Source organism: Epargyreus clarus, unplaced genomic scaffold, assembly GCF_041222505.1.
Source record: "Epargyreus clarus isolate Ecla_fem2 unplaced genomic scaffold, WU_Ecla_fem_2.2 ptg000018l, whole genome shotgun sequence".
NCBI classification, from domain to species: domain Eukaryota; kingdom Metazoa; phylum Arthropoda; class Insecta; order Lepidoptera; family Hesperiidae; genus Epargyreus; species Epargyreus clarus.
In genome coordinates, this window is record NW_027332226.1 from 969,588 (window position 1) to 982,642 (window position 13,055).

At 36.7% G+C, this 13,055-nt stretch overlaps 1 protein-coding gene across 2 annotated transcripts; it reads right to left on the bottom strand.

Moving 5' to 3' along the window:
• Nucleotides 1–1,024: 1,024 nt before the first annotated feature.
• On the bottom strand, nt 1,025–11,035 carry LOC140749761 (protein croquemort-like). Of its 2 annotated transcripts, XM_073082917.1 has the most exons (9): nt 10,860–11,035; nt 10,371–10,496; nt 7,710–7,919; nt 5,744–5,952; nt 4,872–4,980; nt 4,275–4,432; nt 3,834–3,938; nt 2,524–2,671; nt 1,025–1,245 (listed from the first exon to the last, which is right to left on the bottom strand). In XM_073082917.1, the coding sequence occupies exons 1-9, from the start codon at nt 11,013–11,015 to the stop codon at nt 1,084–1,086; spliced, it is 1,383 nt and encodes a 460-aa protein (XP_072939018.1). In that variant the 5' UTR covers nt 11,016–11,035; the 3' UTR covers nt 1,025–1,083. The 2 variants fall into 2 exon arrangements, with proteins under 2 accessions (XP_072939018.1, XP_072939019.1); XM_073082918.1 differs by lacking the exon at nt 7,710–7,919.
• Between the last annotated feature and the right edge of the window lie 2,020 nt (nt 11,036–13,055).

Consider the following 13,055-nt stretch of genomic DNA (forward strand, 5'->3'; position numbering starts at 1 on the left):
AAATAAATCTTAAATAGTCTCAGAGTCTCCATGCAGAAATAAAATTATACAATAATTTTAGATGAAATAGCTGTCAATTTATAAAATGTTCTTAGCATTATCCTATTGTGGCGATCTCCTGAAACTCGTCAAAAGATGGCGCTACACGACACTGAATCACGCTATAGACATTTTCCAAATGTTTTGTGTAGATACAAGCTCCGTACCGGTACACTGCCGCGTCGATGGTTCCTTACCACCTCGTCTGATGGAATCTCACCTTGCCGACCTATGTATTGATGTGTGTTCTTTAGTACCGTTGTGGTTGAAACTTGGTGATAAAAAGACAAACAAATCTATAGGATTCACCTTACTAGATAATGATATAGAATACATTGTTGTTTTCTTTGTCACTGTTATAGTTCCCGCATTGTTAGTTGACGATCGGCGTGGCGCAACGGTCACCATGCCAGTCTGACGCGCAAAGGGTTCCGGGTTCGATCCCCGGCCAGACAGATCTCTGAATGATTAATTAGATTCTGGGTCCTGGGTATTTGTGTATTCATCTTTGTGTGTTTCCATAGCACCCACGACACAGGGAATCCTTTTTTTCTTAACGAGAGACCTTCAAATGGTACCCGAGGCCATGGGAGCGACGCCTGGTTATGTGGGACGTTTACCGCACTAAAACCCGTGGCCGTCCTCGACGCTTGTTGGAGAACTCCGGGATCTCCGATGGAACGCAACCGGAAGCCTCCAAGCGCGATGTCCCGATCGGGCTCTGCCCTGGGGGAGCAGTTATCGCTCCTCCCACACCATCTGCTGTTCACGACAGTATGCGATCACACATACCGTCGTCCCTCCCGGAGTTCGAGGTAATAAAGTGTCTTTTTGTCAATGAAATCCAGTATGACGGAGCAGAGTTGTCTAAAATAGATGCATGCTCTCAAACTTTCGTTTTCTGGAGGAGTTCTCTCGTGTGTGAATAAACAAAATGTGTTATATTCAAAGCATTTGGTATTTGTTTCTTCACGATACATAATACTCTTTTGCACATTATTTAACCATTGAATTGTGACGCGAACCATAAGGCGTAAGATGCTTTTAATTCTGATAATATGATACTGTTCTTGATATTTTTGAGTTTAAAGTGTGAGATTTTTCGTCTTTTAAAAATATCTGTGCCTCCGTAACTACCGAATGTCTCTTTAATATTCGCCGCTTGACAATCCCAAGTCCGCTCGCGAGTAACATAACACCGATCGCCTGAAAACGAGAACAAAATCTTTAATCACTCAAAATAATACTCAATCTTTTTCTATCTGTCGTTAAAGGTTATATACACAATATACATACTTATTCGAGGCGTTCTAGCTTAGTCTTCAGGGGTAGCGGCGTATCTGTGGCCGTGTGTCAGATAAGACTAATCCTATCTGGGGTTGATTACAGTTGTCCATGGGCGGCAATAGCCACTTACCATCAGGTGGACTGAATGTTCGTGTGTTACTCCTATATTATTATTAAAAAAATATTTTTGAAGTAAATTTCTTTACATAGGCTTGAGTTGGAGAGTAAGTTCGATGCGTGACGAGAGCGTTACGAAAAGTGTGATCGGGCGGGGTGAACGATATGAGAGGGATAATAAGTTACTGAAGATAGAACGAGATTTACTTTTCGCATTTTTAAATGTTTTTAGAAAATTAAAATAGAAAGTAAATACATATAGAGGATACCTAAAGAAGTTTAACGTCAGTCGTATGGTCTAAAGCACACACGTATTCATTCAATTAGACGAGGACGAGAAGCTATTAGGGTCATAAAGATAGTTTCTTTCGTCACAATTTTTTTTAATTTTATAAAATGTGTTAGGTAAATTGAAGGACATATAAGTACAAACACATGATAATTCATGCACATAAGTCATTAAATAACAAAACACATGAAAAAATATCAATAAATTACAGGAAAAAAAGCACAAAATGTCGTAAAATTAAAATTTACTTACTTAAAATTCAAAATTTTAAAACTTAATTCTCTATTGTATATGCCTATTATTATCATTGAGGTGTTAAAAATAGCTACGTATTAACTATAATTATATTTAATTATTTTTAACATAGCAGCGTTACTGTTGTCTGTCATTGTAATATTTAATTATTTTTTACCCCACAATGACTATTAATTGCGAAGTAATTTTGGGTACGCTCAGTGTTCATCAATAATAAATTAAAGTAAATGGACAATCCTGTAAATAAATTAAATAAAATTGAAGGTAAGTAATTCCCTTCCCCTAAAGTAAGTCCCCTCTTAGACCTGCCAAACTCAGTCGCAATATTATTTCCAAGTGTTATTTGATTTTTTAAACGTAATATATGAGTAGCCGAGTATGCAGTCCACCTGATGGCAAGTGGGTACTGCCGCCCAGGGACATCTACCTGAGTTCGACCACAGATGCGCCGCTGCCCTGGAAGACTAAGCTACAATCGAAAAGTAGGTATGTCCTGTATGTATGGAAAAGTTGTGTTTGAAAATAAGGATACTCACTGTTATTATATAAAACGCGAAGGACATCCAATAATATATGTTGATCGCGAGCTTCGCGAAGCTGGAGTACTTGCCGTCCACCACCACCTGCTCGCGGAACCATAACATCGGCACCAGCAGGTCAGGGTCTGGCAGCTGGTTGTTTAAGCTGGAACCAAACGATACAACCAATGGGCGTGACAGATTTTGACGTGGCAGGGGTGCTATAAAGTATAATGTAGGTAAATGTCTACTATTACAAAAAAAATGTTTATAGTTGAAGGTGGTAGAACCCTTTGTGGTTCGACTCCGGTGGCACCACCGCCACACCTATTTCTACCTAATAACAACAGTGTTAAGCGCTGCTGTGTTCCGTTTTGAAGAGTGTGGTAAGGGTGACAGACTTTTCCGAGGCGTTCCAGCTTAGTCCTCTGGGGTAGCGACGCATCTGTGGCCAACCTCAGGTAGGAATATCTAATCCTATCTGGGGTTGATTACAGATGTCTATGGGCGGCAGTAGTCACATACCATCAGGTGGACTGCATGCTCGTCTGCTACTCCTATATTATAAAAAAGTTATTACGGCAATAAATTAAAGTTTATCGCCAATAAAACCATTTTACTACCTATTATAATTTACGCGCGAAAACGCTGTCAAAAGGCTGAAGAGGTGTCATGGCGGCCGCTGATGACGTAGCTTCACCATATAGTACTGGAAAAAATTAAGGGATCAAAAAAAAATTCCAAATTGCTGAGATATCGATAATCAAAGACAAAAAGATCCTTTTCCATTTGAAGACCGATATCTCAGCGAGGAGTGGACGTATCAGGGTGTTTAAAAAAAGGAATTAAAGCTAAATGAACAAAGTATCCGATCCTTATGGTGGTTAAGCTAAAAAAAATTTTTCCATGCCCGTAGACCAAAAAAAAAACTAAAAAAATTTTGAAATTTTTTTTGTTGCTGGTTTTTCTACGATTACTCAGAAACCGCGGAGGCTACAAAATTTTGAAGTTCTAATCCAAAAACTAGACACTTGGAGCTACAATTTCCTTTTTTTTATTTCCTGTACGACCATTTCTCTCAAAGTTACGGCCTGTTGAAAACTACCGAAAAATTTGGAATTTTTTTTTGATCCCTTAATTTTTTCCAGTAGTGTATATTTTTTTCACAGATATCATTATTTTCTTGACTTTTTAATAATACCATAAAGCTTGTCGTCAAATGATCTTGTTAAGTTTTTTTATGGGTTAACTTGTCTTGCCATGCCGGCAGTGAGCGCAGGTAAGTAACTTACTTAAAATACTAATTCTGAAGGCACTTATGAACTTACGTTATCCCTGGGCTATGTCTGACAAGAACGTTGACTTGGAGCTGAGCTAACACCATCAGTGGCATTCCTGTCACCATATCTATCGCCATTTGAAAGTTGTGGTCTCTGCAAGAAATAATGTAAATTAGGATTTAACTTAATTCAAAATTATTTTGTAAATAATATTTTCGTCCTTTGAACCCAGCAGCCCCATTTTTAGAGATACTTTCATGCAAAATTATATTCAAATAGTTATTTAAACGCTCCATTTGTCTGTGCCTACCTATAAGGTATATTAATATACCTATAAGGTACACCTATCAGAATAAGTATGGCGGTGGAGCTTCCGCAATCCATGCAACCGCGAACCACGAAAGCTTTTGTAAATCTTTGTTTCTTTTCAGCTGTCGTCAAACGATTTAACTACCACAATTAAAGACTACATACTGAAATGTAACTCACTCAGTGGGTTCCAGACCATCCACTTTATCAGCGTAATATGGATGCAAGTGCCTGAAATGCGGTAACGTGACGAATGCGGGCGCGCCGTACCGACAGGCGGAGACGTTGAGCGCGCCTGACAACATGCAGTTGTCCTCGCTGCCCTTACAGTAGCATGCCTGCAAGAAGCATGTGTTGTACTTGAGTAAAGACCGCACCAAACTTCTAGTCCGCTCTGAATATAGAAACGAGTCGCAATAGCAAATTGTTGATATTAGCGAGACGAAGGCAGCGCGGGACCCCCCGGTACCCTCCGCTGCCCGCTTTCGCCCGCGGGTATATAGCTGCGTTACTGGACTTCATAGCGGACTAGAAGTTTGGCACGGACTATACCTTTGGTATTTTTATAAAAATCATAAAAGATGTTTGTATCACTGCCGATTTTGGACATCAGTAACTAACTCCATATAAAGTCACAGATGCGATAACCCTGAGGAGTAAGTTGGAAATACTCCGACTAAGAGAGAAACACCTCCAATAAATACTGAATACCTGGCTGAAACCTTTCGAATTGAGGCATAAATAACCTAAGTACATAGTTAAATCTAAATGACTTACCTTACTAGGATATTTCTGTCCATTATCAAACATGGAGTCGTTGGAGATGAACTTAGCGCCTTCAATGCCCATTATATTTTCTGTACCATTCGCGCCTAATGTTAACGTTCTGCGAACAAAGAAGTTCATAATTCATATCTTTATTTCTATTATTTTGACAAGTAGCCAATCGGCAAGCAATGTGTATGAGGATAATTTAATTTTATCTGTGCCTACGAGATATTAAGAATTATTGCACTGTGCAAGGCACGGTTCTCCTGTCAGAGTGCAAGGAGTTCAGGCCGTAGTCCACGATGCTCATCATGTCGACTATATATACACTAGAGAATTGTTTTTTAGTACTCTCAGGGATGCACGTTTCCTCACGATGTTCCTTTACCCTTAAGTCTATTGATAAAATTAATTATTTGATAATTAATGTTTGGGATTCGAATCTCGTACTTTCTGATTGAGAGGCTCGGTTTCAAACCACCTATAGTGCTTAAAAATATACCTTCTTAGCCAATATCAAATTTGCCAATATAAGTTTGTAATATCTTTAAGTACTTACTGGTGGTAAGGACGGTAAGGAAGGTGGTAGAACCTTTTGTGTTTCGACTCCGGCGGCACCACCGCCACACCTGTTTCTACCTAATAACAGCAGTGTTAGGCGCTGCTGTGTTCTGGTTTGAAGGGAGCGGTAAGGGAGACATACTTTTCTGAGGCGTTCCGCCTTAGTCCTCAAAGGTAGCGGCGCATCTGTAGCCGACCTCAGGTAGGAATATCTAATCCGATCTGGAGTTGATTACAGATGTCCATGGGCGGCAGTAGCCACTTACCATCAGGTGACTGCATGCTCGTCTGCTACACCTATATTATAAAAAAAAACTTACGTGCATATATCAGGCGCAAACAGCGATATCTCGGACAGGCCTTTCTTGGGGGCCCATAGTTCCCCACTGGACCCTCGTACCTCACCGCAGCTGCCGGGGTACACCGTGCGGTTCGAGTGGTTCCACATCTCAATCTTGCCGAGCCGCGAGAAGTCCGCTTCCCCAGTGTTGACCACGAATATACCGTCGTAGTCTGATGAGCCGTTCCTCTAGAGAAAAGTTATGTGATATATGAGGCTGTTAGAACCAGAGTAGCCCAACTACAAAAAACGATTTACAATATGGAGAAAAGTAAAAGTCCGCTCTAAAGTTTTTCGTGTAGGTGTAGTCATACAATTTGCTATGGCGACGCGATACATTTGCATATTCAGAGCGGACTAGCAGTTTTACGTGGAATGTACAAAATTTTTAAATTACAAAAATAAAGATAGATCAAAAATCATTAAAATGCTGTTAGGCCACTCTTGTTCTAGCAGCCTCATATGTCCATTGCAATTCCGTTAGAATTATTATTATACTACTACTATGTATCACTCATTAAAATTATAGATACGTTGGACGCTCAATAAACATCTCAAAAAAGTGATCGAAACTGCAGTAACAGCAAACATGCACGTTTTTCATTTTACATACATTTTACTATATTGCCAAATCTTACATAAGGGATAAAGCTATTAGAACAATATGATAAAAAATACAACTCTGTGCGTCTTTCTATCAAGGTAAGAAAGATGGTATTAAACGGTATCTACGGTAAATAAACGCATAGAAACATATAACAAATTAAATGGTATATCTGTCTGTAACGATATCATAATGAAAAATCTTTTGTTAAATCGATTGATTATTATAATTAATTGTACTATGCATTTTTAGGTACGTTATAATCCAGACTTCTGGTGAGAGAACGAATAAAAATCCACTATCGACGATGGTTGATGACGATATCGACGAAGTTAAAAATAGTAGAGTAATACTCATATAATTTGCAATTAATTACTTATTCATAACCATACCAATTAGTGCGTTAAAATAAAAATATAGCAAATATTTACGACAGCGGCAATCATTACTTGTATCTATCAATTCTGTGTTTCTGTTGTATCATGTGGTATGATATTGTCGACATTTAAACAAATTCTTATGTCAACGAAACCAATGAGTAGTTAAAATTGTCAACAACGTATAATAAGTATTATAAAAATAAAAGATAGTTATTTGAAATGTTACTAAGATAAGCCCAATTTACACATATAATTATCTGGTAATGAAAACTTGATAAAAATATTTTATTTAAATGTTCATTCTTTTATTTAAAACAAATAACTTATACTCATTTATTTAACAATTTTTTTTTATATCACTAATTATACCTACTAGGAAAATAATTAAAAACTGAAATAATATACATTAATTGAAAATAATAAATTAAACAGTAGGACAGCACCTTTTTGGATATGTTATTTCGTAGATTTCCATATAAAACGAAGGTATATATATAAAAAGTACAAATGTGAATTATATGCCGACAAACACACATTTTAATTCAATTACGTGATCAATTTCCGTCTACAGAAATAGATGTTTTCAAAATCGAATGATGTAGTTTTACTTTTATTCAAAATCGACCTCAAACTCCTTTCAGCACTTGTTTTCTTTTTTTATACTATCCGATTTAGCCATCTACCCACATTTGAAAATTCTCCTTGTAACACCATGACTTACATGCTCAGTCACTCCTCAAAACTCATTCATCCACTTCAATTCACTCACTTACTGACCCACTCACTCATATTTAAAAAAAAGTTAGATATCTCACAAACTCTGACACTTTTACTAAAAGTTTTTCTTTATCCCCAATCTATGTTTCCCTCAAGTTTGTCGCGGATCTCACAGGACACCCTGTATGTAAATTATATTAACATTCCCTAAAAGTATTAATGTACGAGTATTTTGAAAAACTTACAGTGTATAACCAGCCGAATTTGTCAAAAGGTATGTCATAGGGGAAGCCAGGTATCTTGCTTGTGATGGTCAGGATAGGGTTGTTGATCCCGTCGAAGAGCCACTCGGAGGCGTTGGCGGTGAGGAACATGTGGGTGTTGTACATGTTGATCAGCATGTTGGCGAGCATGTTCATAATCGCTGGCTCGTTTCGTAGGACGTATGCTACCGCCTGAGAAATAATGGAAGTAATTTTAGAAACTTTCATATCGCTGCGAAGGCACCATCAACACATCTACTTTTGCCTCATAATAGCAAAGCACCGCTGTATTTTGGATTCAAGGGTATAGTAAGGATCAGTAGTGATAGCCTAGTGGTTAAAACTCAGCCTCTCGATCAAGAGGTGCGTGGTTCAAATACCAGGCTCCTCTGATTTCACAGTTATGTACGTATTAGAAATTAATGATTACTTGTTTTAACAACGAATAAAATCATTGAGAGGATACCGGCATACCTGAGAGATTTATAAAAAATATCTCAAAATTGTGTGAAGTCTACCAATACGTATTTCGCCACCGCGGTGCACTAATCTCCTTCTCATTATGAGAGGAGACCCGTGCCCAGCAGTGGGACAGTAATGGCTTAACGACGAAGGAAGAGATGTTATACACTGAAGTAAATGTATTGTGAAAATTTGAACTGTTTACCTATGAGTACTTATTACGGTTCAATAGATAAAGCGAAAAACTTTGAAAATTAGCGGTTACTTCTATAGCAAATTCGCGTTTATTTTCAAGTTTTGTTTATTTTTAACTATTTGTTGTTATACCTACTTTACGGCCAACAGATTAACAGTCAGTGGAGGCTTAGTACGAGTAATAGGGTCCCGTTTTATACGCTTTAGGTACGGAACCCTAAAAAAAGTTGCAGCTACTACGTAACTCTCGGTAATTTTTGTTATTGCGGTGCATAGGTAATATTTGTTATAATGTAATTCTGCTAATGATACACTATTGTTTTTATTTATGTCTTGTGATTAAGTCCATTATAATTAGAAATGGGAATTATTTAATTACAAATGCAATATAAATTGTGTGAAACAATTATTATACTCTTGTTTTTGTTTGGTTTTCTTAAAAATATCATTAATTTAATGTACGATATAATTAGTACCACAAAAGTTTTCATACTATTCTTACGTGTATTATATTCATTGGTTTTTACTACATATGAGTCTTTAATTCTGTAGTTATCCGGTCTTTGCTAGAGCTATTTGTCTAATTAAATAAATGTGTGCTTTTTCATCTTAAATGCTAGTCTTACGAGTAATAATAACGATGAGTCTGCACAAATAAGAAACCTAGGAAGTAGGTATGTCTGTATCTTTTTTATACACATATTTTTACTATATGCAATTGATTAACAATCTTCATTATGTATTACAATTGCAATTGCAATATGCAATTGATTAACAATCATCATTGTCGTATTACTGGTATTACTACCATCATGAAGTGTGAAACAGGAAGTCGTCTGACATGGGTGGTTACCCATATGCAGGGGCGGCTTAACCTATAGTGCAGGGTGTGCAACGCAGGCGCCGCCGTCTCAGGGGGCGCCGCGGCGTTCCCTGAGACAGCTAAGAGCATCGTCTTGGACCATCATGGTACAACAATGATATGACAGAAGCGGCCGGCCAGCACGGTAGCGGCAGTTATCAAACGCAAACGCATAGGGCGACTTCTTTTTCTTGTTACGACAGCAAAGTTAATAGTTATAACCACGGGGGGAGGGGGGACTAGACAGGCCTGGGGGGCGCCAGGGTTTTATTTCACACGGGCGCTACACGAGCTAGAGCCGTATCGTTAGGCTCAAATTATAAAAAAAAAAGAGCCGCCCAGCCCAAATGAGATGGTAATGGTTACATGAGATGACTTCATGTTTTCTAATTTCGAAGGTGGTAGAACCCTTTGTGGTTCGACTCCGGCGGCACCACCTCACACCTATTTCTACCTAATAACAGCAGTGTTACGCGCTGCTGTGTTCCGGTTTAAAGGGTGTGGTAAGGGAGACATACTTTTCCGAGGCCTTCCAGCTTAGTCGTCAAGGGTAGTAGCGGCGCATCTGTGGCCAACCTCGGGTAGGAATATCCAATCTATCTGGGGTTGATTACAGATGTCCATGGGCGGCAGTAGCCACTTACCATCAGGTGGACTGCATGCTCGTCTGCTTCTTCTGTTATAAAAAAAAAATCACTTCATATAACTTCAAAAGTTGTTTTTTTAAGGTTTTCATTACATGCCCTGTTTACTATGAGATAACGTTTCGCGACCCCCCGTGAACCGACCAACCACTATTTCTAACAATTTTTTTTTTTTCATTTCAATAATAGTTATTTCTATTTTTGATTTTTCTTTGGTTTCAAAATTAGATGTCCCTGTTTAAAAAAAAAAATATATATAAATGTAATAAAATTAAATAATTAGATATATCTTTATGAGAAAATACCTCTTCATTTTCGATAATCCTATGTAAATGTATTCATTTAAAATTATTTTAGAAGACTATATTTTTAAACTTAATAATAAAATATATATTTTTCTTTTTCCGCGGTGACCGTTTTCTCCCAGGGGGTCGCGGCTCACACTTTGAGAACCACTGATCTTATTTAGTGTAATCTTACCGGTATAACAGGGTTTATGTTGGTGACCATATCCGACAGGCTGCCATTAGACCTCTCTGGCTCGAAGTACCAGAATCGTCGAGTCTGGTACGTCAATGTGCTGTTCTCGTTCCACACTATGTTCACCTGTCAAATAATTAAAGCACTATTAAAAAGATATAATTATTTATTTATTTATTGCACCTCTATAAAAATAAAAAGTTCCATAAGGACAAACTTAATACTTATTTCTGCGTCATCACCTTATGATTTGAAGGCTACCGCTTTTGGTGGTGGTACAATCACTTATGGTTCGATTCAGGAGACACTGCAACCACACCTATTTCTGCCTAATAACTACAAGGTTAAACGCTGCTGTGTTCCTGACCACACAACGGAGACATATTTATCAGAGGGGTTTCAACTCAGTCCTCAGCATCTATGTCCGCAGTGAATGACAATACGTTCATTCGAACTCTATCAAGAATTAAAATTACAATGGAACTTTACCTTTTCCTGTTTCTCCCTAAACACATAAGGCCCCATCTGCTGGACGCGCAACTTCACTTTCTTCCCAGCTAGTATGTCGTCCACGTTCGTGATGTTGTACAGGAAACACTCGAAGTACATCGGTATCGGGATCTCCTGCCAGATGCCGAAGGACATCGAGCCATTGGCGAGGATCATCAGCTAAAAAAAACAAGATTTTCGAAATATGTTATTATATTAAGCTTAATTTGTCTCGTTAGTTCGTATTTATGTGATGGTCAAATATTGCAACAGGATTTTAATATAGTTAACTCGAATATATCGGTACTTATATCGATAATCAAATAATGCAGGTAGGACCAATAGTTACTATAAATAATAGTTTTATAAATATTATTTTAGTAAGGTAGGACCTATTTTTTCGATATGACAATATTATCATGATCAATGTTTTGGTTTCGATATTATTGTTTTTTCATTGCATTCTTAAACGTAATTAATTATAAGGTGTAACGTTATCTTACAACCTACCTCGGAATGCCTCATGTATCACGTGCGTCTTATTACGTATTAAAATATGTAAAATAAGTAAAATAAGTAATTAAAAAAAATAAAGTACTTCACAATTCTCTTGAATGACTAAAATAAAATACTAAAAATGTATTACTTCTCTGGTTAAAAATAAAATTATTTTTTTAACTATTTTACTCCTTAAAATTTGTAACTCCTACCTGAAGTACACTTTTTGTAGCACTTTTAGGTACTAATGTTTAAAATAAACAAAAATAGTACTCCCTTGGGACGACGAATAATTTCTTAATTACTTTATATACTTTTTGCTTATTTACGTCATAAAATATAAATATCAAAAATTTTGGAATTACAAAACGACAGTCATAATTTTAGATTTATTCATTTATTAATTAATAATAATGGAAAAAGCAGAACACTTTATCATTACAAAATGACAAAATTAAAAGATGATAGATTAGATATGATTATAATAGATAGGCTAGATCAGTGTTTCTCAATCTTTTACATGACACGATCCCCATAGAATAATACGACGATAAGGATTTTATACTGGGCCCATACAATATGAAAGTATTTCGCGACCCTTAATCCCCACTGTTTCATGTTTTATTATGCTACCTACAAATGAAATCCTCTTTTTTTGAAAATCAGGGACCGGATACATTAATAATGAAGGACCTACAAATGTCCTTTAATTAACATTTTCTAAACAAAAATACCTAATTGCTCTTTATACTGTTTTTGGTTCTTCCAAAGTTGTTTTTTTAAGTGAGCGTTATTCCAAATTCTACAAATATAGTTAGCAAAGAATGTTGTAATTGGTCACTTTTACAAGATGGGTAATAAACTGCATCAAAATGTCATCAAAAAGAAGGATTAGGCCATAGTCCACTGGGCTGGCTAAGCGCATATTGGTAGACTTCACATTCCTTTGAAAACATTTTTTTTAAGATTTCTCAGGTATATAGGTTTCCTCACGATGTTTTCCTTCATCGTTTAAGCAAGTGATAATTAATTTCACTATTATACACATAAATAAAAACATTATAAAAATAGTAACTGTTTTTGGTTATAATAAAGATTATTACTGAGTTGCGACGATCGGCATTTCCCTTATGAGAATTACTTTCAGACCCCGAGGGGTTCACGATGAATACTTTGGAAAACACTGGTCAACACTAGTAATATTATAATTTACTTTGCATCACGCCGTTGAGATTCAACAGTGATTATATTATTACATAAGAACTTGACCTTTTGATCACAATGTTGACATTTTGTAATTAGCAAAGGCTTCACAGATTAATTGGTTTGATTCATCTTTATTATTAATACGTTATTCAATCTAGGCGCCTTTTTAGGGTTTCGTACTCAAATAATAAAAATGGAACTCTATTACTAAGCCTCCGCTGCGTGTTCATCTATCCGTCTGTCTATCTGTCTGTCTGTCACAAATCTATCTCTTGAACGGTAATATATAGACAGATTATTTTTTTACAATAAATTTATTTAATTCATTATAAAAAATCTTGAAAATAAAGGGATGATGGGGGCGTGTCGCCATACAAGTAACCGCTACTTTCCGACGTTTTTCGCTTTATTTATGAACCGTAATAGGGAGACAGTTAAAAGTTTTACGATGCATTTAATTCTATCGCTGCTGTGATAATAAATACTAAAAAA